This window comes from Fimicolochytrium jonesii (assembly GCF_025526975.1).
Source record: "Fimicolochytrium jonesii strain JEL569 chromosome Unknown EV422scaffold_28, whole genome shotgun sequence".
NCBI classification, from domain to species: domain Eukaryota; kingdom Fungi; phylum Chytridiomycota; class Chytridiomycetes; order Spizellomycetales; family Powellomycetaceae; genus Fimicolochytrium; species Fimicolochytrium jonesii.
In genome coordinates, this window is record NW_026515695.1 from 43,873 (window position 1) to 64,383 (window position 20,511).

The 20,511-nt window shown below is 53.7% G+C and overlaps 10 protein-coding genes across 10 annotated transcripts; 3 read left to right on the forward strand and 7 right to left on the reverse strand.

The window, feature by feature from the left end:
* Positions 1-33: 33 nt before the first annotated feature.
* EV422DRAFT_560590 (kinase-like domain-containing protein) lies at positions 34-2,145 on the reverse strand. Its single transcript, XM_053071947.1, has 4 exons — positions 1,682-2,145; positions 1,188-1,538; positions 815-1,096; positions 34-746 (listed from the first exon to the last, which is right to left on the reverse strand). The coding sequence occupies exons 1-4, from the start codon at positions 1,745-1,747 to the stop codon at positions 378-380; spliced, it is 1,068 nt and encodes a 355-aa protein (XP_052922319.1). The 5' UTR covers positions 1,748-2,145; the 3' UTR covers positions 34-377.
* EV422DRAFT_541518 (uncharacterized protein) lies at positions 2,133-3,834 on the reverse strand. The gene is made up of 3 exons (XM_053071204.1): positions 2,772-3,834; positions 2,581-2,699; positions 2,133-2,516 (listed from the first exon to the last, which is right to left on the reverse strand). Exons 1-3 carry the CDS (start codon positions 3,793-3,795, stop codon positions 2,319-2,321), a joined length of 1,341 nt encoding a protein of 446 aa, XP_052922320.1. The 5' UTR covers positions 3,796-3,834; the 3' UTR covers positions 2,133-2,318.
* A 254-nt stretch (positions 3,835-4,088) lies between these two features.
* Positions 4,089-5,530, reverse strand: EV422DRAFT_221545 (PQ loop repeat-domain-containing protein). The gene is made up of 2 exons (XM_053065472.1): positions 5,047-5,530; positions 4,089-4,975 (listed from the first exon to the last, which is right to left on the reverse strand). The coding sequence occupies exons 1-2, from the start codon at positions 5,350-5,352 to the stop codon at positions 4,127-4,129; spliced, it is 1,155 nt and encodes a 384-aa protein (XP_052922321.1). The 5' UTR covers positions 5,353-5,530; the 3' UTR covers positions 4,089-4,126.
* Positions 5,531-6,583: 1,053 nt separating this feature from the next.
* Positions 6,584-7,576, reverse strand: EV422DRAFT_221555 (uncharacterized protein). Its single transcript, XM_053065473.1, has 2 exons — positions 7,394-7,576; positions 6,584-7,321 (listed from the first exon to the last, which is right to left on the reverse strand). The coding sequence occupies exon 2, from the start codon at positions 7,284-7,286 to the stop codon at positions 6,756-6,758; it is 531 nt and encodes a 176-aa protein (XP_052922322.1). The 5' UTR covers positions 7,287-7,321; positions 7,394-7,576; the 3' UTR covers positions 6,584-6,755.
* Positions 7,577-8,110: 534 nt separating this feature from the next.
* On the reverse strand, positions 8,111-9,260 carry EV422DRAFT_622591 (uncharacterized protein; the record flags this gene model as incomplete). The annotated part of the gene is made up of 2 exons (XM_053074176.1): positions 8,111-8,495; positions 8,556-9,260. One exon carries the CDS (start codon positions 9,258-9,260, stop codon positions 8,583-8,585), a length of 678 nt encoding a protein of 225 aa, XP_052922323.1. The 3' UTR covers positions 8,111-8,495; positions 8,556-8,582.
* Positions 9,261-10,276: 1,016 nt separating this feature from the next.
* Positions 10,277-11,302, forward strand: EV422DRAFT_541527 (uncharacterized protein). The gene is made up of 2 exons (XM_053071205.1): positions 10,277-10,900; positions 10,969-11,302. Exons 1-2 carry the CDS (start codon positions 10,295-10,297, stop codon positions 10,999-11,001), a joined length of 639 nt encoding a protein of 212 aa, XP_052922324.1. The 5' UTR covers positions 10,277-10,294; the 3' UTR covers positions 11,002-11,302.
* A 249-nt stretch (positions 11,303-11,551) lies between these two features.
* On the forward strand, positions 11,552-14,349 carry EV422DRAFT_541528 (nucleoporin protein Ndc1-Nup). Its single transcript, XM_053071206.1, has 10 exons — positions 11,552-11,900; positions 11,973-12,074; positions 12,164-12,332; positions 12,402-12,695; positions 12,760-12,892; positions 12,955-13,032; positions 13,096-13,273; positions 13,336-13,845; positions 13,916-14,140; positions 14,207-14,349. The coding sequence occupies exons 1-10, from the start codon at positions 11,753-11,755 to the stop codon at positions 14,329-14,331; spliced, it is 1,962 nt and encodes a 653-aa protein (XP_052922325.1). The 5' UTR covers positions 11,552-11,752; the 3' UTR covers positions 14,332-14,349.
* A 351-nt stretch (positions 14,350-14,700) lies between these two features.
* Positions 14,701-16,731, reverse strand: EV422DRAFT_570701 (uncharacterized protein; the record flags this gene model as incomplete). Its single annotated transcript, XM_053072903.1, has 8 exons — positions 14,701-14,778; positions 14,878-15,188; positions 15,274-15,766; positions 15,827-15,963; positions 16,020-16,097; positions 16,171-16,250; positions 16,339-16,453; positions 16,605-16,731. The coding sequence occupies 8 exons, from the start codon at positions 16,729-16,731 to the stop codon at positions 14,701-14,703; spliced, it is 1,419 nt and encodes a 472-aa protein (XP_052922326.1).
* A 151-nt stretch (positions 16,732-16,882) lies between these two features.
* On the forward strand, positions 16,883-18,594 carry EV422DRAFT_221645 (uncharacterized protein). Its single transcript, XM_053065475.1, has 2 exons — positions 16,883-17,436; positions 17,508-18,594. The coding sequence occupies exons 1-2, from the start codon at positions 17,033-17,035 to the stop codon at positions 18,490-18,492; spliced, it is 1,389 nt and encodes a 462-aa protein (XP_052922327.1). The 5' UTR covers positions 16,883-17,032; the 3' UTR covers positions 18,493-18,594.
* EV422DRAFT_221579 (uncharacterized protein) lies at positions 18,574-20,113 on the reverse strand. The gene is made up of 2 exons (XM_053065474.1): positions 19,875-20,113; positions 18,574-19,787 (listed from the first exon to the last, which is right to left on the reverse strand). Exons 1-2 carry the CDS (start codon positions 19,972-19,974, stop codon positions 18,697-18,699), a joined length of 1,191 nt encoding a protein of 396 aa, XP_052922328.1. The 5' UTR covers positions 19,975-20,113; the 3' UTR covers positions 18,574-18,696.
* Between the last annotated feature and the right edge of the window lie 398 nt (positions 20,114-20,511).

The following is a 20,511-nucleotide window of genomic DNA, read 5'->3' on the forward strand; positions in this document are numbered from 1 at the left end:
GAGAGCGTGCGGGAACTCGCACGTAATGCACATGCTCGTGACAAAAATGTGTGCTGTATTGAGTAGTCCCAATGCAGAAGCCTGAATGCATAAATGTCGCTTTCCGGACCCCGTTGTCCCTTCGTCTTCATCTCCCCAGCCCGTACCCACCGTCCTCTTCACCACCTAAGTCTATCCAGTGCCATAAACAAGCAAGGCTGTGCTCCCAAAATTCTCCGCGGACACCCGCGCCACCAAACAAATAGGCGAAGATCTCTTCGCCTACAACCGATGCCATCTTCAGTCGCAAAATGCAGCAGCAAATTGCATTTCCAAAAAAGCGCGCCGAACTCCCAAAAAGCAAGCAAGAAAACCGAAAATAATCCGACTTCCTTCTTTCAAAACTCCCTAAACTTTTCTCTGTGAGGGTCCGCGCACACGATCCCATACGGCTCATAGTCCTCGGGATAAGCGTCGAAATTGCTCGTGTCCCCTTCGCCCTTGAGTGGCGGGGTGTACGGTGGCTGAATCTGCAGGGCCCTAAGGGCGACCCAATCGACGCCCACGAACCATTTATGTTTCTTGATGTCGTTGACCCCGCCTTTCAAGTTGCCGTAGCGCTTGGTGAGGTCGGCTTGGAGGAGGCGTTTGACGAGGTCTTTGGCTGCTGGGTCAAAGTGGTTGGGGAATTTCACCTTGCAGGCGAGGATCTTTTCGTAGAGTTTGAAGTGGTCTTCGTCGTAGAAGGGTGGGTGGCCGGCGAGCATCTGACGGGGAAGCAGATTCGTTAAATCGTAACTTCCAGCCCCGGTGCATGAGAGCAGGTGATGCTCACCTCATAGATCAAGATCCCGAGCGCCCACCAGTCAACAGCGCGGCCATAACCTCTCGACTGGATGATTTCTGGGGCAAGGTAATCCGGCGTGCCGCAAAGCGTCCATGTGACATCAGGCACATGTTTAGCGAAGCCAAAGTCGGTGATTTTGATGTTGCCTTTCGCATCGATCAACAAGTTCTCCGGCTTCAAGTCGCGGTAAATGATGTCCTTGGCGTGCAGATGCTCAAATGCCATTACCACCTCCGCTGCATAGAATTTGGCTACATGGTTTGGAAAGCGCTAGCAAGGCAGAAACAAAGTCACGTGAGCACTAATCCCCCTCATCCGTTTCTGTCGCATGGCATTACATCGCCAGCAAGAAAGCACTCACCCCACATCTCCGCAGATACGAGAACAGCTCCCCACCCTGCACATACTCCATGACAAAATACAAATTGGCATAATCCTGAAACGTCCCTAACATCGAGACCAAAAATGGGAAATCCAGCTGCTCCAAAATATGCTTCTCGTTCACGGTATGCTCGATCTGCTTCATCTTGACGATCTCCGTCTTCTTCAGCACCTTCATGGCGTAATATTTCCCCGTTGAGCGGAGTCGGACTAGATGCACCCGACCGAATGAGCCGGTGCCGAGTGTGCGGTCGAGGTGGAAATCGGCGAGCGAGAATTTTGGACGGCCTTTGGGCTGTTGCGGTGTTGCGCCGGGAAGACTCGGCAGGACCTACATACGGCGATACGGCCGGTGATGGCAGAAAACATGAGCATCATCTTCCCGTTTTCTCACGCGTTCTTCGCCTGCTACTCGTTTATGCGCCTCCTGCCTATGGCACCTACTCGCTCTCGCTCCAAAATGCCGTATCTCACCTTGGCTCCCCTGTTAGGGTCTACGATATCCATCGGGACGACCCCGGTCGAGAAAGCCGTGGTCATCGCGGAGCTACCGTCGCCGAGCAGAGCCACAAGGAGCTGCTCCAAAGCGGTCGTTCGGGTTCCGCCCTTCAGGAGACTGCTTCGTACCAGTGAAGTGGCCCACTATATGAGAAAGTCTGAGCGCCTTGCCTTTGAGGTGAATGCAAGTGCAATTGGAATTCTCCCCCGGCCAAGTGTTCCAAATGTAAAGACAAAGGATTACTAATGCCGTATCCCTGCTCAGTGCTTGCCGACACACAGCTAATAGCAATAGAGCTGTTTGGATGTGAGTCGAAGGCCTTGGCCTTTCGGACGTATTCGCGAACCTTTTCCAACTGTGGCGGAGGAGAGTTTCGCCTGGTTCAAGGCGCGGTGCAAGACTTGAAGCCGATTGTGGGAAACGCGAGTTCCATTCAGCGCATTTTGTCACCGTATTACGCCTGCACGGCAAAGTATGCACCCGTACCCCACGGTGGAGCCTACCCCCCCACCATGCTATCATATCTAAATAATCTATGTATGTACGATCCGCACCGTCTTCAAATAATCCAATCCAACCTATGGCCCACTCCCACTATCTTCCGAAATTCCCTCACGCACCAAGCCCACCCTTCCGACCACTCCGAATCCGCTGTGAAATGTTCCGAGAATTCTCGAACTGCGCTTCCATCTCCTTTGCGATCTTGCTGGCTACTTTGTCATCGATTGCTGAAGCTGGTACGGGTGAAGCCGCTGGGGTGGGAGTAGCCGCGGCACCATCCTTCTTGGCTCCGAGGAGGCGGAGGAATTTCTGAGATGGGATTTCGGTGAGACGAGCGAGACCGGTGAGACGGATGGGAGAGAGGTCAGCTTACGTTTTTACGCGCGGCATCACCGTCGAACGATGCCTTAGTCCAGTCATTCCATGCGGCTTTTGGTGCTGCCCCTTGTTCTTTGGTCTCAGCGGGCTGAGTTTTCGCAGGCACTGGCTTGGCTGATGATTGATAAACAAAATGTCCCCACATACATCTGGCGAAAACGCCATCTCTGCATCCCGGAAGCATACCTTCTGTTGCAATCTTTTTCGCAGGCCTCCCCTTCACTTCCGCCACCGCATCCGCGACCGGTGCGCTTTCGTTAGTCTCGGCAGTAGCCTCCGCACGTGTCCGTTTCTTCTTCTGCCTCTTCGTCTCCTTCACTTTCTCCCCCACCGGTTGTGGTGTCTCCGCCTGTTCCTCAGCTCCCTTCGCTTCCGCCTTGTCCTCGATCACCGGCTCGGTTTTGCCTTCACCACCCTCCGTTCCTGCCACCTTATCCTTCTTGTTCCTACTCCTCCTGTTCTTCTTTTCCTTCAGCGACCGCTCAGCGGGCGCAAACTTCTTCACAATGTCCATCGCATCCGCGTCTACTTTCGCCTTCTTCGATTTCGGTTTACGCGCCTTCTTGGCCGGACTGGACTCCTCGGTTTGCGCAGGTGCAGTTCCTTCGGGTGCAGCAACCTTATCCTCCCGTTTGCGCTTCAATTCTTTTGCCGCTGCGGCGTCGGTCACAGTTGCTGCATTACTGTCCTCACCTGCCGGCTTTCCGTCACCGGCGACTTGGCTGCTCGCCTTTCCCTTCTTCTTCCTCCTCGTCTTCTTCTTTTCCCCATCGGCAGTACCAGGCACTGCCGCGGCAACTCCGGCATCCTTTGCCGCTTGCGACACGTCCGCCTTCTTGTCCGCCTTCTTGGCCTTCGTCACTGTCTGTGCAGGCTTCTCAGCTTCCCCGGTCGTCGGTGCAGCCGCATTTCCCTCGCTCTCGTTTGACGCGGCTGTTGAGGAGTTCTTCGCCTTTTTCCTGAACTTTTTCACTGACATGGTATCCGCGGCGGCGGAGGCTTCGACGGCGGGACCCGGAACCGCTTCGGTGGCCCCAGCGGCAACATTCGTTGTAGCGTCGTTGGAGGTGTCTTTGGCTCCCTTTGTCTTTTTCGTCCTCTTTGCCTTATCGGCGGTGACGGAGGCGGCGTGCGTAGATTCCACGTTCGGCGCGGCTGCCTCCGCGGCAGCGACGGCGGGTTTTGCGGTGCTCTTGGTCTTTTTAGCCATTGTCGTCGGTGTGTGGTTAACGATCTTGTGAAGTCAAAACCGACGGTGAACTGAGGAAAACGCTGCCAGAGACCGCAATCATTGCCGGAAACGCGGAGCGTGACAAGCCACACTTGCGTAAGCAATTCCGCTGGTTTCGACAGGCGGGAGGATTCAAAACTCAGCCCTTCGACAGACTTATCGTACAGTACAAGCAAACGGTCGAAGGGAACCGATTTTAAAAGAGATCAGAGGCAAAAGGGTCACGGAATTTAGGGGCCAACACGACGCAAAAACAGACTCTAAAACTTGTCCTATCTATGCAGTACTGTCTCAACGAACTCCCCACACATCAGGCATCCCGTATCGCCCCCGCGGCCGCTTTGACAAAAAAAAGCCCCTCCTCCGACGCATCGGCTAAACTACTCAAAAATGAATTATCCTCCACATCCACTAACAGATCCTCATCCGCAAGGACAGGGCTCTTGGCGTCCGGCCTGCCGATGAAAGCATATCCATCCCATCGCCGGCGTTGCGTCTGGCGTCCGCCGAGGAACCACCACTGGGTGAAGATGATGGCGTCGAAGATCAGGGTTCCGCCGCTGCCGATGAGATAGGGTGCGGCGCCTTTCAGGAAGTCGGGGTCCCTCCTCGTGCAGAGGATGCTGAGTACGTAGGTGAGGTTTCCGAACGCGGCGCATCCAAACATGGACATCGCCAGACCCTCGGTTGAGCGGCGACGGAAGTTCCGGATGATTTGTGGGATGCGGGAGGAGAGGTACAGGACCATGCAGAGATAAGCTGTGATGACCCCGATGATGTGGGCGAGACTGGGGCTAGGGGCGGGGGTCTCGGTCATGACACCAAACTCGGGAGGCGGAGATATGACGGCGGACGGCGTCCCGGTTGATTGGGAATGTTGAACCGCGCCGGTTAGAAGATTGGAGAACCCAAAAAGCATCACTCCGAAAAACGCCGTAGACGACTGCGTACGGCGAAGCGAGAGGAGAGCTGATGTTTCCGTTGGGTCAATCATACTCGTGTTCTCGATTAGCAGACTGGCGTGAGATGCGGATGTGGGGAGGGGTATAAGCATCGAGCGGCTGTTGCGGCGGATCGGCGCTGGGCGGACGCGGGTATAGTAGATGTACTGAGCCAGCAGTGTTACATCGGCAAAAACAAAGTATGTTGCAAGGCCAGTCTAGAAGGATGGAGTGTGTGAGCACTGGGAAATGTACAGACAAAGTTACCAACGCCAACACGGTCACCTACCTGGAATGGCAGCTGATTCGTCAGAATGCAGCCAGCGAGGTTGCAAACGTCCCCCAACAGCCAATTCGCAAGAAACGCCCCGCTGAGCCCATCAGCGTTTTTCCGTTTGTAGTTCCTCCACAACTGCGGCATCTGGGCACATAGCCAAAAGGTCATCGACGCGTAGGCAAACACCTGGGCGAACACTTCACTGTGGGTATAGGCGCAACGCTGCAGGAACATCTGCAGCAATGGATGGGCGTGAAGGTCGGACGACGTGGGTTGCGCCGAACAGGCGGGGTATATTTCGGAGGTGTGGGAGAGCATAGCGTCCAGGGAATAACTTGTGGATGCGTGATCGTCAACTTGGAGGTGGAAAAGTCTATAGGTCTATATATCGGCTCTTTCGTTGAGCGGTCCGCGATGCACGGAGGTTCGGGGAGAGCCCCTTGTGGATGTTCGTACACTCGTTCAGTGAGAAGCAAACGAGACCATAACAGATCGCAGAAGTGTTTCGTTGACTGTTCTGCCTGGAAATACGTTCTCCATTAATGAGCCGCTCATCACATCAACTGATATGAAGTGGTGAGCTGAACTGAGCGCCAGAAACCCACCTTCAAAATGATACTGTATGCCTTGGAATATGAGTTGCCGAACAACCTATCGGCGTGCGCTTCAATCGGGCTGCTATGTAGAGTTCAAAGTGTGGAAACAAAGCGTAAGCACGGCGCTTCTAGAAGGTGTGCACTACGACTGCGCGCTTTTGACTACTGGAAACGACAGCATTCGGGGTTCAGCACATGCATTTCGAACACAAGACAGTGCGATAACACCATTGCGGAAAGGTCCATTGCGACGCCTCCAGCAGCTCCTGCAAGGCCGACGAGAAAAAACTCACTTGCTGGTGCCTTGGGAATGGCACAGGTGGTGACGCTCTGGTACGCGGTTTTGACGGCTAAAGATGCTGCTGGGCGAATAATGCAATGGCAAGCCAGGTGATAGTAGCGAATGGGTGGGATGTTGGGAATGGCCTGGAATGCGAGTGGACGTTTCTCTTTATTTGAAGGCAGCGAGAGGAAGGCCGTCCGCTTTTTCCCAGCAGGACCGCAGTCAAGTCGGCGCACATAAGGCCCCGAGGGGGGGTCTTGGTGGGGTGCCGCGCGTGAAAGCACGATAAGCTTGTCTTTCTGATGTCTTACCACGCCCGATAATTGATACGGGGGGATCTGCCGTCAATTCAGATCTCGGTACCGCCCTCATCTTTCTTATCCAAAGTCCAAACACTCGAAATCAAAATCTTCTGATTTAAAATTTGTTAAGCGGCCGTTTAATCGGAACACCCCTTGTCACGCACTCAAAATTGCTGATCATTCAGGCTCAGCATGACCTCACGCGCCGTGATAACCAACCCCACTCCGACCCCACACCACTGCAGAACACCCATTCCACGATTCCACGACTTCCTACTACACAGGTTGCCCCAATGGAAGGGTGGTCGGGCATGTGGAGAAGTGGTGACCACGAGTATCGCCTGAAACTCTTCCTGTCTGAGGTAATGACAATCATGACAACCATGGAGCTGTGCCTACTCGTCGTCGGACTGATCTGACGACGGGGAGGCAAAGCTGCCCGACAGGGACTGTACTTTCACTCGGGACCCTCTTCGTCGCTTCTCATAGGCAGATGCTTGGTGATGATTTTGAAAGTGTACGGCACCGGCCCCGCTTCTCTCAGTCCGGTTTCCGACGTTTCGTAAAGCGTGGTTTTCGAGTTGGAGTCCCGTGCAGTTTCGAAAACGAACTCAGTATTCTCCATAGATCTTGTTCCTGCCACCTCATCTTGGACGTGTGCGACCGTCCAACCCTTCCATCGTCTTCGAAGACCAGGAATTCCCGTTCCCATCCAATCGTTGCAAACCGGTAAACCCGAGGGTCCTCCTTCTTCGTCCGTTTCCGGGCCATATGCACCATCAGCATGTGAGCAAGTGTGTGTGAGATAACCTTGTCGCCAATCTTCGTTCCTCTGGTCTTCGCTTGAGAGACGAGCGAGACATTCGCCAGTGATTCCGAACTTTGGTTCCCGTAGCCCAGAAAGTAATCGTTTGCACCCGACAGAGTGATACCGGTTTCCGGTGAAGTATATGTTGCCGAGAAAGCGCCGAGAAAGCGCAACGGAACTTTAGACTCATCGGAGGCGATGTGCCGCACTATTCTGAGAAAGACGCAGTCCATGTACGTCCGCGTCATGGAATCGGACCGCATGCCAAAGTGTATCGGAAGTTCCTTCCATTGAGTCCCTGAGGGAGAAGAGAGAATTAAGTTAGCTTGAGGTCAGGATAGACGATGCGATAATGTAAACCACAACGTACTGAACGACTAAGTGAGCCTCACGAGTGGTAAGCCGTCTGGCATAGTGAAAGACTCCAAAGGACCCTGCCCAGGCATATCGAACGGGCCCTCTACCTCCAAGACAGGCCATGGGTCAAAGTCCCTACCGAAAACGGATATGGGCTCTTTCCGCGTCACGGAGGTTGCATGCACCGTCTTTGGGCGTATAAGCTGGTCGAGAAACCGTCCGAAAATACTAGTATGTTTATGCTGACTGAAGCGAGTTTACTTACGACACCCAAGAAGTTCTTGATCGTCGGGTCGTCAGCTGCTAAATCGAGCAACTTTCGTTATATACCGACGGAGAGGGCTTCGTATCGGTCTCTCACTAGCTGCTCATACTCGGACATTGTGCATAATCTGGTTCAATGGAGACGCGGACACTCAATTCCATTAAGGGGTGGGTTTACCACCAGGCTGGCAGGCCAGGCTGGCGCCGCTGCACGGCGCGTCTCTTGGGACGCGGACACTCATCAATTCCATCGCCTCTGGCCAGGCTGGCTGGCCAGGCTGACCCGCTGCACGGCGCGGACTTGTACAGCCTTCACTGTCGGGCTTACAGCCTTCACCCTCGGCCTTGTGTATATGTACAGTACAGCCTTCAGCGCGCGGGGCAGGGTTAGGGTTAGTGGGCCGGGACGGCTTCACAGGCGAGAAGACAAATTCCAGACCTGCTTTCACACCGAGAGCTCCTTCTCACAATAGCGCACAATTGCGCACACTTCCACCCTCGCACATCAACGCAAACCCCCAAACAATCTCTGAAAGCCTTCACCACAGCGCAGGTAAGTAGAGACACGCATTTACGCACATATTGATGCATAAACGTTCCCATATGCATACGTATGCATGAGCAAACAAAACATTGTAAAGACCCACAAGCGCTATGTACATGTTCATGTTCATATACATCTAAAAAGGCATCCGGTCAATAACGTGGAATGCCTTATCTTGTCGACGTTGAGTTGTTTGACATCGACGCCTCCGAGCCACTTGACGTAGATTCCATGGACCGCCAACCTTGTGGTAGTACCGGGGATAGAAGTTTCACGACGGGGTATATACGATTCCCGCACCAATTGCCTAGATAAACCACACCAGTGAATAAAAGCTGAGAACGGAGTCGTCTGTCTTACTACATACCTGTGTGTAGATGAGGCCTACTCCTCATCAACATCGTCTCCTTGACCAAGACTTGACCTTAATCCTCCCAGCTTCCATGTTGGTGAGTCGGTTGCGGACGACCGAGAGGAGTTCTTCAGTCACTTTGGCGAGACTATGCTGGCGTATCTGGGGCTCATAGTCCATGAAGCTCGAGATGGCGTCCTCTACTGCCGCAAACTGTGGCCTCGTTCGATGAGGATCGGTGAGGTCGGTCAACAGCTGCCTGGCCCCGGTGTTTCCAGCGCCATACTTGGTCACGTCGGCCGGTGTGAGACTTGAATACCCAGGTATAAAGCCATTGAGGAACTCTTTGACTAACTGATTGAGTACCTTCGGGACTCTGCTGGCGGGTTTGGTTGCATTTGGTCGTGCCGCTGAAGTGGCTGAAGTGCTGGCTGTCATGTTGGTGAGGTCCACCGGAGTCCTGCCCAATTGCGAACGTAGTTCATCCTGAATGATATCCCTCACGAGCGGACCAATGGTATCACCAAGCGATGATAGAAAGTCGTCAAACATGGCTCTAAAGTTGTCCTGTTGTTCCTCCAGGAGCTGTTTCAAGTCGGCATGGGTAAGCTTCTGGCCGGCCGTGGAAGGAGGAGTAGATTGACCGTAGAGTCGGGTACGTTGCGGAACTGGGCTACCCGTATCGTAATTGCCCGAACCCAAACGGGGTCTAGGCTCCATCGGGACTGAGCTTGAACTGTGATGTGGACTACCTCCCACACGGGTTGTATAACTGATGTTCGTATACAATAACTACTTGCTGTAAGGTATTGTAGACAGACTGGGTGTTTGCCGGCGCTGCTATTCGGTATGTAGTGAAAGAACTACTTGTTGTGAATAGCAGCGCCGGCGAACACCCAGTCCGTCACCCAGACACCCAGTCAATATTGTAATGGCTGCAGCTACACCGTGCAAAAAAAGTATTGCTCCGATGCATGTCGGCCTCCTTTTCGAGAAACGAACCCGATCAAGCAAAGGCCAAACTACTACCCAGTTGCGACTGAGTATGATAAAGCCGTTCATGGGTTGGGGCTCAGCTTGGTATGTGAATGGCACCTGCAACTCGTGTGTACTTGAGAAAGCGAAGGTCGTAAAGGAGGTGGACAGATGTGTGAAGTAGGTTTTGATCCCCTTTCTCGCCCATCATCGCCGGTCATTCATGGATTTCTATTCCCCTTCGTAGGTGCCGCTAGTACTGGGCGGAGAATCCGCACAGAGGGCTCGCGGTGGATCCATATCAAGAACTGGCTACTCTTCTTGACCGTGAGATGTCACTGAACGTGACAAGGAGCTCCATCTCCCTCGGCCGATTCAGCCATTCAATATGGCCGATTCATTCCCAATGTGTTGATGATGATCCGACCTGAGAATGTTGGGTATGATGGCTGGCTTTACATTCCCAGGGACCGAACCCGTTCTCTGCTGACAATGACACGGTAAGGAAGCATTGAGATTCGACATTTATGCCCGGTCACATTCCGGCTCCCCGGCGCATGACGTTGGACGCTTCCCCGCATCTGCAGAACTACCGAATTGTCCCGGCGCAGCCACCCGGGCAAGGATGCATTCATTTCGGTCTGGTAGACCCAGTTTCAGCTTTCGAACTGGTTGGGGCGGGGCAGCCGAATGTTCCGCCGCCTTCTGACATATGTGCCACTGTACCTGGTAACCCTAGCTTGGTGAGGGCCTCCTTCTCCGGCGCATTTGCTTCTTTCATGGCTTTGGGCTCACCATGTCCTATTCCCAAGTGTGACGACTTACCCCCTCCGGATCCACCTGCTGGGGGCCCCGATCCGCTTTTCCAGGCCACACTGAACCCCCTCCACCAGGAAACTCCTCTGTTCCCGGTGGCGACGGCACGCCTTGGCTCCCTGGTTCTTCTGATCCAACTGTTTCCCTTCCACCAGGGAACCCGCCTCTCAGGGGTGGCTGCAGTACGCCTACTTCTCTTCCCGGGGCAGTCTCCGTCCCATCGGCAGCTAATCCTTCGAACCTGCCCGATCTCGCTGCAATCGCAGCTGGCCTGGATCCCAGCTCAAGTGTCCTCGCAAACTGGCGTCGCAAACGGGTCTCATGCATCGACACCTCCGCCCCAGGTTCTCCGGGAAACGGAACGACCGCATGCGCATGCTCTGTGGTTTTCGCAAATAACAGCTCTACACTCGCCGATACCCAACGTCAAAACAATACACTCGAGTTCGGGGGAAAGACATTACAGTGCACGCCTTCGGCTGCTGGTGCAATACCTGAGAGCCCGTCAAACACAACAAAACCTCAGTACACGGCTCCCTCGGGATCTTTTAATGGGACATGTCCGAATGGTAGGCTGACGCTTCAATCTTAACGTTTCTGAGCGCATTGGCTTCTTCTTTTGAGCTCCTATTTCTAGTGTTTCGGAGACGGAGTGCGGCTTCCCATCTGAGATCGGTCTTTGCACTTATCAGTATCGCGTGGATCACCACGATTACGATTTCGTAATCTGCCAACTGATTGGGAAGCTGGTCATCTTTGTCAACGTTCATAAGAGTAGACCAGACGTATGGGGTATGGGATCCCAGACGGTTGGGGAGTATAGTCCTGGACATCTCAGTTAGTGTATATAGAATGGATCTTGGATAAACATGACGGAAGGATACAAGCCAATTCAATAGATTTAAAGAACGTGCAGCGACTATAGTACTGTATGTACGTGCAGCTCATAAGGTGGCTTCCAGAGAATGCGCTAAAATCTCAATTGCGCGTGGTCCGTTTTGAGGATCGCAGCTCACCGTCACCAACACCGAAACACAACCATTCTCAACCCCTGGAAGTAGCCGGCTACGCATCCGAATCGCTCACAGTGTCGGCATTCGATCTGTGAAATGGTTCTTACAAGAATATGGGACCACAATGGGGAAATCATCACATATCTTCGACTATTACATGTGTGATGGATTCTGTCGGGATCGGAGGAAACTGACGGGGTCCGCGCGCTTTGCGTCACACAACATTTTCCCAGCGAGCATCTGGACTTCAACGTTTTCGCCTTGCACATGGAACCCACATGGAACGATTCGCAAAAAGCAAAGGCCAGCAACAGAATGCGTCCAGCGAACAACCACTGAATTTGTCTGTCCCAGTCACTCCCAACTTCCCTTTGGCGCACGACTGACGGCCACCCCTGTCGCCTCACCATGGTCAGCCAGGGCTCCAATCCATATGCCAAAGCGCTGGAGCCAGCCATTTCCAGACGGGTGTCTCGCCTAGCGTGGCTTCCATTCGTGACCATCCACATCCTCACGATCATATGGTCCCTGTCTCTTGGGGACTTCCTTGGCTTTGGTAAATACGATACCTCTGTCCTTCTTTGCGGGTTCATTTGGAAATCCTCACTCGATTTGCGCTGTAATTCAGGTTTCATCACCAAGATCTTCAACCCGACGACATGGCTCGCTAGCTTTTTGTCGTTTTTACCGGTTGCAGCAATACTTGTGGCACGGGCTAGCCGACTTCAAGGTTCGTACGGTGCGCCGGACAAAGAGAAATGGAAAGCCCGGAATATGGCAAAGCATCTGTGTTGTTCATGGATCTCACCCAGCCTTAAGTTCAGCGTCGCGTCGCGAGCAGTCGGTTGTTGGAAGCGGTTTCTTTCCTGGACCGCCATGTCATAGTCTCCGTCGGTCTACACGCATTGTCGGCGCTTTCGCTCGGTATATCATACGCATTGCTAAACGACCGACAGCTGGAGACTTCCCTACTGCTGTATCCGCAAGGGTATGGTACTCCATCGCATGAGCTCGTGCCATGATCGGGTGAAGACTGATGCCCGATGTCCTTGTGTAGACACCTCCTGCCGCCACAGCTCAACGACAACAATGTGTTTCTCGTGGGGTTCTGCATATTTGCCGGCAGCGCATACGCATTAGTTCGACGGTGGACCGAGCGGGATCAACTGTCGTTTCCGAGTCTTCAAACAGGGTTGCAGAGGCGTCTGAAGATGGAGGTTGCGACCGGCTTTCAGCTTGCCATTCTGTCTAGCGCGAGGATTGCTTTGGAATACGCAGTTCTGTACTGGTTGGGAGGATCCACAGCGTATAACTCGGTGTCCGCGGTAGTGCAAGTCTTTACTCCCGACGGGTAAGCCGCTTGTGGAGAGGCCATTCGCCGTCTGATGAAGAGCTAAGTCCACGTGATCTTCTAGATTGGCGAGATACGACAGCTATCGGCCCAAAGCATTCAACCCCCGGCGACTTGTGCATACGTTTCTCTCGGCATTTTTGATGACTTCTTGTTGGGAGCTGAGTCATCGCTGGTTTGAGATTGCTTTCACGGCGGTGAGTTGGGTTGAATCGAGTCTTTCCGCAAAATAGTCGATGTGCTCATTGCTTCGTCCCAGCCCATCGAAGACGATGCGGACGTTCCCATTGGTACACTTGTGACTGGCCTGGCACTTCCAAATGATGTCTATCAGAAGGTTGGTCCTCTGCAAATGCTTCTGGGGTTGCTGATGTGTCGAGAGGACCAACCAAATCCCTAGTGTCTGGCATATCGCCACTTGAAGCGCATCACCAGCATAGATAGAATACGGCGAGCGCAGATTTACACGGAAGGCGTCGACTCGGAGCGATCAGCATGGGATTGCGTGTCCGCGGAGTGCTTGGCGACGATCGATCGGTTGAGTCAGGCGATAGAAAACGAGCAGCGAAAGGCCACCGGTATGCTTCACCGATTTTCATCCATGTCGTTGTCAATACTGACGTAGTACATTCCTCTGTAGCGATGAAAAGCAAAGCGCAAGCAGCCAAGACAGATTCGCAACACAAGGCAGCATCCGCGATTTTACTCAAACCGAAAGCACCCAAAACGGATCTCTTCGGCAAATTCACAGATACGGCAAAGAGGCTATTATACCCACCAGACAGCCCGTCCCGCGGGAAAAGCGGGGACGACCAGACAGAGCCCGAGATTCCCTCCGAAATCAAAACGACGGGCTGGACAACGGATCCTCAACGCGATGAGGTGCCCCTTTTGCTTCGGAGACGTGGGAACGGTGCGAATGCTGCGCCTGCTGCTCGACGCAGCGGTCCGATCGAGGCCGCCGGCAGCAAAGCGAAAGTGGTGGTAGAACATCCGAAGATGTATAAATCGCCGGGGCAGCAGACGCTGGAGCTGATGCGGACGGTGGTGGAGAGGTGGGCGGTCGGGAGGTGGTTGGTTGCTGAGACGGTGACGAGGCAGTCGAAAAATCTGTTCAAGGATGCGCAAATACAGATTTGGGCCATCCAAAGTACGTATAATGCGTCAATCTTCTCTTCCCTCCCGGCACAGGGATGCTCATTCTTTTGTCTCCACAACAGGCATATCTGCTCTCGTCACCTCTGCTGCAACCAATCCGGAAGAAGACAAGTTTGGACGTGTTTCTCAGGATTTGAGAAACATCATCCAAACCCTTCTGCGTTGCCAGTTTGCTCTTGAGGACAGATTACGACAACCGCCCATCACACTGGACACCGACCCCACATTAGCGAGAGAGGTGTTGGCTAACCAGGTCATCGTCAGGGAGGCGTATATATTATTGCAAGGTACGTCTCGCTGCAACTACTTCCTAAGCTCCTTGAACCGCGCCTCATTGATGTCTGCCTTCCAAGTGGTCCAAAACTCCCTTTACCGAATCGTCAGGAGCTGGTACGAGCAACTGGGCACCAGCGGACATATCGTGCTCGAACCCGCGTATGCTGAGAAGTTCCAGCGGTACCTCGACTTTAGGGAGTAAACGACGTAGGAGGAGGGTTGGGTACTGGTATATATTGTAGACCACTGAGCTGTTATATATATGATACATACAGGAGCTTCCAACAAGGCTGTACCCCATCGTAAAGCAGAAATGCCATTCGAATTCCGTTTGGCAGGAAGTGACGTACGCGGGAATTCCGTCGAAAGATTCCTTCTGCACATCTGGATATATCCGCCAGTCGTCCCAATGTGCGCAGGACAACAATAACCAAAAATCATGGGGGGTGTGGAGCTGACGCATCAAAAGGAGTTCGAGGGACCCATTGATGCACTCCGGAATGAAGCTGTAAAGTGCGTTGTATGACGGAGGGTGTCGGCTGGAGACTTGGTAGTTGTCGGCTAAGGGTTCTCACCCGTTTCGTTGTCGCTTCACGTTGCCGGCTGGGGTGGACGACGATGGCGTACCTACAGATGCGCGCTTCCGTGGCTGAAAGGAGGTAGCATGGTTGTAGAACGTAGATTAGGACAGGTGTTCCGCGGGCTGCGGTGAAACCACCAACACAAACGCAGACGCGTGAGTACTTACCACAGACGACCCCCCATCAACCGCCGCATTCCCCGCCACATCCCTCGCCCTAATCCTCAACTTATTCAACTCAAAGTCCACCTTATCGCCAACTTTCTTCAACTCGAGCAAAGTCTGGCAGTTCGTCTGCAGCTGGACAAACATCTCGCACACGTTGGCGGTTGGCATGTGCGGTTTGATATTGTGCTCGACGGAGAGCTCCCGCATCATGTCTTGGATGCGCGGGAGGAGGGATGCTTTGGGAGCGGGCAGCAGTTTTTGTGAGCGCGCGAAGACGCCGGGGCCCATGCGTTTCATCAGGGCGGAGGGTTCTGTTTACGTGGAGTGGAATGGGCGGTTAGATATCAGGTCCGTCAATGCATTTTGCCAGTGATTTCGGGATCGAGCCGGACATACCTTCGTGTTCCGGTGAGTCTTCGTCCTTCACTTTCCTCCTTCGAGCCGTTCCAGCATCTCCGGGTAATATAGATGTCGGCGTGGCTGCATCATCTGCATCCACAGATGTATTCCTCCTCCCTGTTACCGTCAGCGACCTCCTCTTCTTCAGTTTATCCAACGCCTTATCCGATGTGGGCAGGCCACCTGCCAGCGATGTTCCAATCATCTCTTTGACTACCGATCCCTTCAGTTCATTATCGCGTAGCAGCTGCCACACGGTCTCGCGTTCCCTCAACAGCTTGTCCTCTTTCTGCTCACGCCTGCGGAGCTCATAGAAGAGGTGTTCTTCTTCGCGTATTTGTTCAGCGGTTCGAGAATATAAGATTTCGAGATTCTTCTTTCGCTCCAGTTCGCGGGGTTTGTTGAAGTTGTAAGGCGTCAAGTCGACGGCTGCGGTGCCTCTAGCGGCCAGAAGCGCGTGCGCGATGCCAAAGTAGCGCTCTCGTAGGTCCTACGGACAAACATCGATAAATCGCTCACGACACTGCTGGCCAGGAACTCGTTCACATACATCTATTGTCCGCGTATGCCCGGGCCATTCGAAGCGATCTGCAATCACATGCCATCTTAAATCGAATGTTTTACAAAGTCCGTATAGGTGATCTGTCTCGGCCCTGGTCCATGGCGTCGACGCTGTCATCAAGAGATCTGCACTGCAAAAGTCAGATGCTTGCTGCTTTGAGCGCGGGTGCGGAGCGACCTACTTTTTACGTGTGCGTCGTACTCCGCGTCATCATATTGAACTACTTCCACCTGTTTGTTGAACGTCGCAAAGTAGTAGTCTGGGGACGACAGAGATCAATCATTTGTACTCTTTGCCGAGAACTTCCTAACATGGGCAGCAGTAATAGTCACCTGCTTCATCAGACGCCTTCACCCAGTGATGCAGCTCCAGATCGTCTTTCCGCGCGGGATTCTTGAAAGGTTTCCACACCCTGCGAATGTTCCAAAGACCCTAAGTTCCAAGTTCCATCGCCGGCCAGATCATCTCATATCTATCCATTCTCGGGCGCGGAAACGAACCATGGTGACACGGTAATCTGCTTACTGAAGTTTGGTCTTGCTTTATATTTCTTCTTTGCGATAACAACTGGAGGTGCGCCTCCGGTTAGAGAGAGGAGTTCCCGGGTAAGAGCGTCTACGGGATGAAATGGAGCCCGCGGTGTCAGACAAGAACTTTGCATGCAGAGAGTTCATGGGGCGCTTTTGAACGGTGCAAATTCAAGCCTCGCACTGCCGACTTGCATATGCCCCAATTGCGTATAATCCCCGCTTCATATAGTACATACCGCCCTTCTTCTCCTTTGACTTCTCAGCGTTCACCGCTGCCCTAATGGAGCTCGTTGTGCTTGGGCCCGCGTCTTCCCCGGGCGCCGGCAACTGCAGAATGTCGCGCACATCGGAGGAGGACGCCATTTCGAAGGGACCACCGGAGACTCACGCAGGAGGTGCTTGCTAAGTCAACGACGGGGACAGAAATATTGCCGCACATGGGGGTCTGAGATGGATGGCGAGAGCGTTGGGGGAGGAAAGGCAACTAATAAAAGCAAAAGCGCTTTGAACTACTCGTGTCAGTCATGCTTTGTCACGTGCGTGCCTTTACAACTCACGCACTTTGCCCTTGTCGTTTTTGGAAGTTTTGGGGCCTCGCATTCGAGGATCCTCAAAAAAGCCTCGTCAAGTCGACGTCTAGGAGGGAGAACAAACAGGAAAAACCATGCGCTTCATAACAGGGGACGAGGTCGGCCTCACGAAAATAATAGCACCGGCCCCACCACCGGAAAACGACCAGAATGACTGCCCCTCTAAACGACGAAAAGCTAGCGAAAAGCCCCAAAAGGACATCGACGAACCCGCCGGTCCCAGAATGACAACCACGACTCTCGGCACCATGGACCGTGGCGGCGAAGTGCAGCTTATGTGCTGGGCGGTGTGGAAGACTCAGAGGGACACGGTGGTCGTGGCGAGGAAGGACGGACGGGTGCAGTATTTGCGGTTAGAGGACGGGAGCGTGGTGAGAGAGCACGTGGTCTTCCGGGAGAGGCGGGGAGAGGATGGGAAGGTGGTGGTGAATAAGTATAAGAAAGGGGAGCACTTTGTGGGGCTGCATGATGTTGAAGGGTATGTATTCGCTTTGGGCGCGTTTCTGAAGGTGCGCATCGAAAACTGATATCCTCTCCATTATCCCACAGCACACTGGTCGCATGCACAGATCTTGGTTTCGTCCACATCATCCCATCGCCAGAAAGCAACGCACCAACATCGCCGCTCCCATCCGGGACATTCACCACATCCCACGCCCTCACCTTCCGCGCCCGCCTCCACCCACAACACACCCACCTCCTCGCCACAGGCGGCGACGAATGCGATCTTACAATTTGGAACCTCGCCGAGCAATTCCCCAACACGACCACCGAAGAAACGTCCACCACACCCCCACCAACCCAACTGACCGCCCACTGGACATCCAGAAACGTCAAAAACGACTTCCTCAACATCCGCGTTCCCGTCTGGATCACCGAGCTCGCTTTCCTCGACTCCACCGCAACCCGTCTCATTGTCGGAACCGGCCACCACCAGATCCGCATCTACGACACCACTCTCGCCCGGCGGCCTATCGTCGACATCACGGTTGGCACGCATCCCATTCGGTCCCTCGCTGTGTATCCCGTAGACAACGCAAGTGAAGGGGTGGTGAAGACGGTGTGCTCTGATACGACGGGGCAGATGATGCAGGTCAATGTGGATTGTAAGGCAAAGACGGCGAAGGTTGTCGGGAAATATGCTGGGTTAGCGGGGGCGGTTACGGATGTGGCGATACCGGCGGGTGCGGAGACGGTGGTTAGTGTGGGGTTGGATCGGCTGTTGAGGGTGTTTGAGTTGGAGGGCGGGCGGAAGTTGGTGCAGAAGGTTTATTTGAAGCAGAGGCTTTGTAGGGTGCTTGTTGATGATACCGAAGCGGAGACGGCGGCGGTTGGGAATGCGAAGGGCCAGGTTGGGGCCACCGAAACTGCGACAGCTGGAAATGGGGACGAGGAGAGCGAAGCTGAAGACGACGACGTGTGGGCTGAGATCTCGGTGGTCGGCGGCAAACAATCGGCCACGAATGGAAAAGCAAAAAAGCGGAAATCCACATCGAAGGACGGCAAATCGTCCAAACGGAAGGGGGTCTCCTGATTATTCAACCCCGACCCTTTTTGCGTAATTTAAGTAGAGTCATATTGTAGGATAGCCCAGTTCATCCATCCCAAAATCTGTATATGTACATTTGCTCGAAAGCGGAGCGCGGCAGCTTTCGTAATAGAAATCAGAAGATCGGATGGCTTCTCCGGATTTGTCTGTTCGAGATGCACCTCGTCATCGTGCTCAACACTTCACACATCAATCCGACGACTCAAACGGATGTTCCACCCTCTCCACCAAAACCTTCGGCCGACCACCCCCACCCCACTTCGTCCCACTCCTCACCGGCTCATTCGGCCCCACAACCCCCTCCACCTCCCCGTCCCCATCCACGATCATCCCATATCCCACCGGCGGCACAAAAACCGCATCATTCCCATCCCTCGGCGGGCCCACATCCGCATCCGTGACTATCATATGATTACCAACATGCGGTACGACGGCTTCATCCCCAGCTTCAGAGACAGGCTGACGACGCTGTTTGGCGCGCTGGAGGAGGCCGCGGACACCTACTGACGGCGTGGAAGGGTTTTCGCTGGTTGTGGGGCGGGTGTCGCTGCCGAAGGCGAGCATGGGGAGGGGTGGGCCGGGGGATTTTTCGATGTGGAGGGGTTTGGGGGGCGGTGGGGTGGGTTTGGGTTTGGATGACTTTGGTTTTGGAGTGGGGGGATTGGAGGATGTGCTTGAGAGGGAGGAAGTGGACCCGGTTCTCGAATGCAGCTCGTTCTCCGAGTCGATCGACTTTGACGATCGGGTGATGCCTTTCTTCCCTTTCTTCGCCTTGTTCCCCTTCCCATTCTCGTTCCCGACTTTTTGTTGTTGCAACAATGTCGCTTTAGCCTCATCAGCCGCCTTCTTCTTCTCCCTCCGCTTCCGGTTGCGTTTCTGCGTTTTCGTCAATTTGCCCTGCGATTTGCTAGCCACTTTATCATCTCCATCCGAATCATCCGAGTCAGCATCGTCAGAGTCATCATCATTCTCCTCCCGCCGTTTAGGCCTGATATCCTTCTCATCACTAACAACCATCCCCTTCAACACATCCACCGGCGGCGGCTGCTCTCCCTTTCCCGGGGCCGCGACACTATCCAACGACCCGCCACCACCAAACGGATGCGGCTCTTCCTTCTTCTGCTGGGCTTTCTCTTTTTTTTTGCTGGGTTTGGGCGTGGAGTGCGGTTCGAGGGAGAGTGGGCCGTGTAGCGTGCTTGTACGGTCGACGGCGGAGGTGGTGGTGGTGGCGTCGGCAGGGTGAATTTGAGATTTCTTGGGTTTCTTTTGTTTTTCGTTTGCTGTAAGATATACGGAATGAGATATGGTGCTGAGCACACTGTTTCTGGCCGTCAGGACGCAAGACATACGTCTTCACTGACTCTTACATTTTGTTTTCGTAACCGGAGTCTCAGCATCTCCGCCTTCGTCATCGCTTATGCGGTCGCCTTTCCGGTCAAAACAGGAGCAGAGGCGTCCCAGTCCCATTCTTGTTGATGCACTGGTATTACGTGTCTTGAATTGTAAGATGCAGCACGGTATCGGGGTTCGCTGTCGGTTTGCGTTGCAGAAAAGAAGGGGTCTAAAAGCAGAAGACCAGACGGTTGGAGATTTGGGTGCCCGTTTTGCGCGCCCAGGGACCGCTGGTGTGTCACTCTGAAAAGGGAAGTTTGACAGCGCGTCGGCGACGATGAGGACGTCATTTTCGACCCTACATACTAGTGGCATAAGACACAGATAGGGAGGGCAAGGGAGAACGACGACGACAAGCGGAGAGTCACAAGTCCTTTCTTTAAATGCGGATGAGCAATGGTACAACCAAAGCGAGCAGGCCTGCCAGCCAGCGCATTCACCTGAAGTCGGCAATTTAAACGAGGCGGAGTCGAGAACACAGAAAGTGATCTGAAGCATGTAATAGCTCATATTGTGTGACAAAATCAAAAAACATACACAACAAGCACGGCCGCAACGATCTAAAGCGTCGGACATGCATGTTTTCTATACAAAAGGAGAAGGACTGTATAC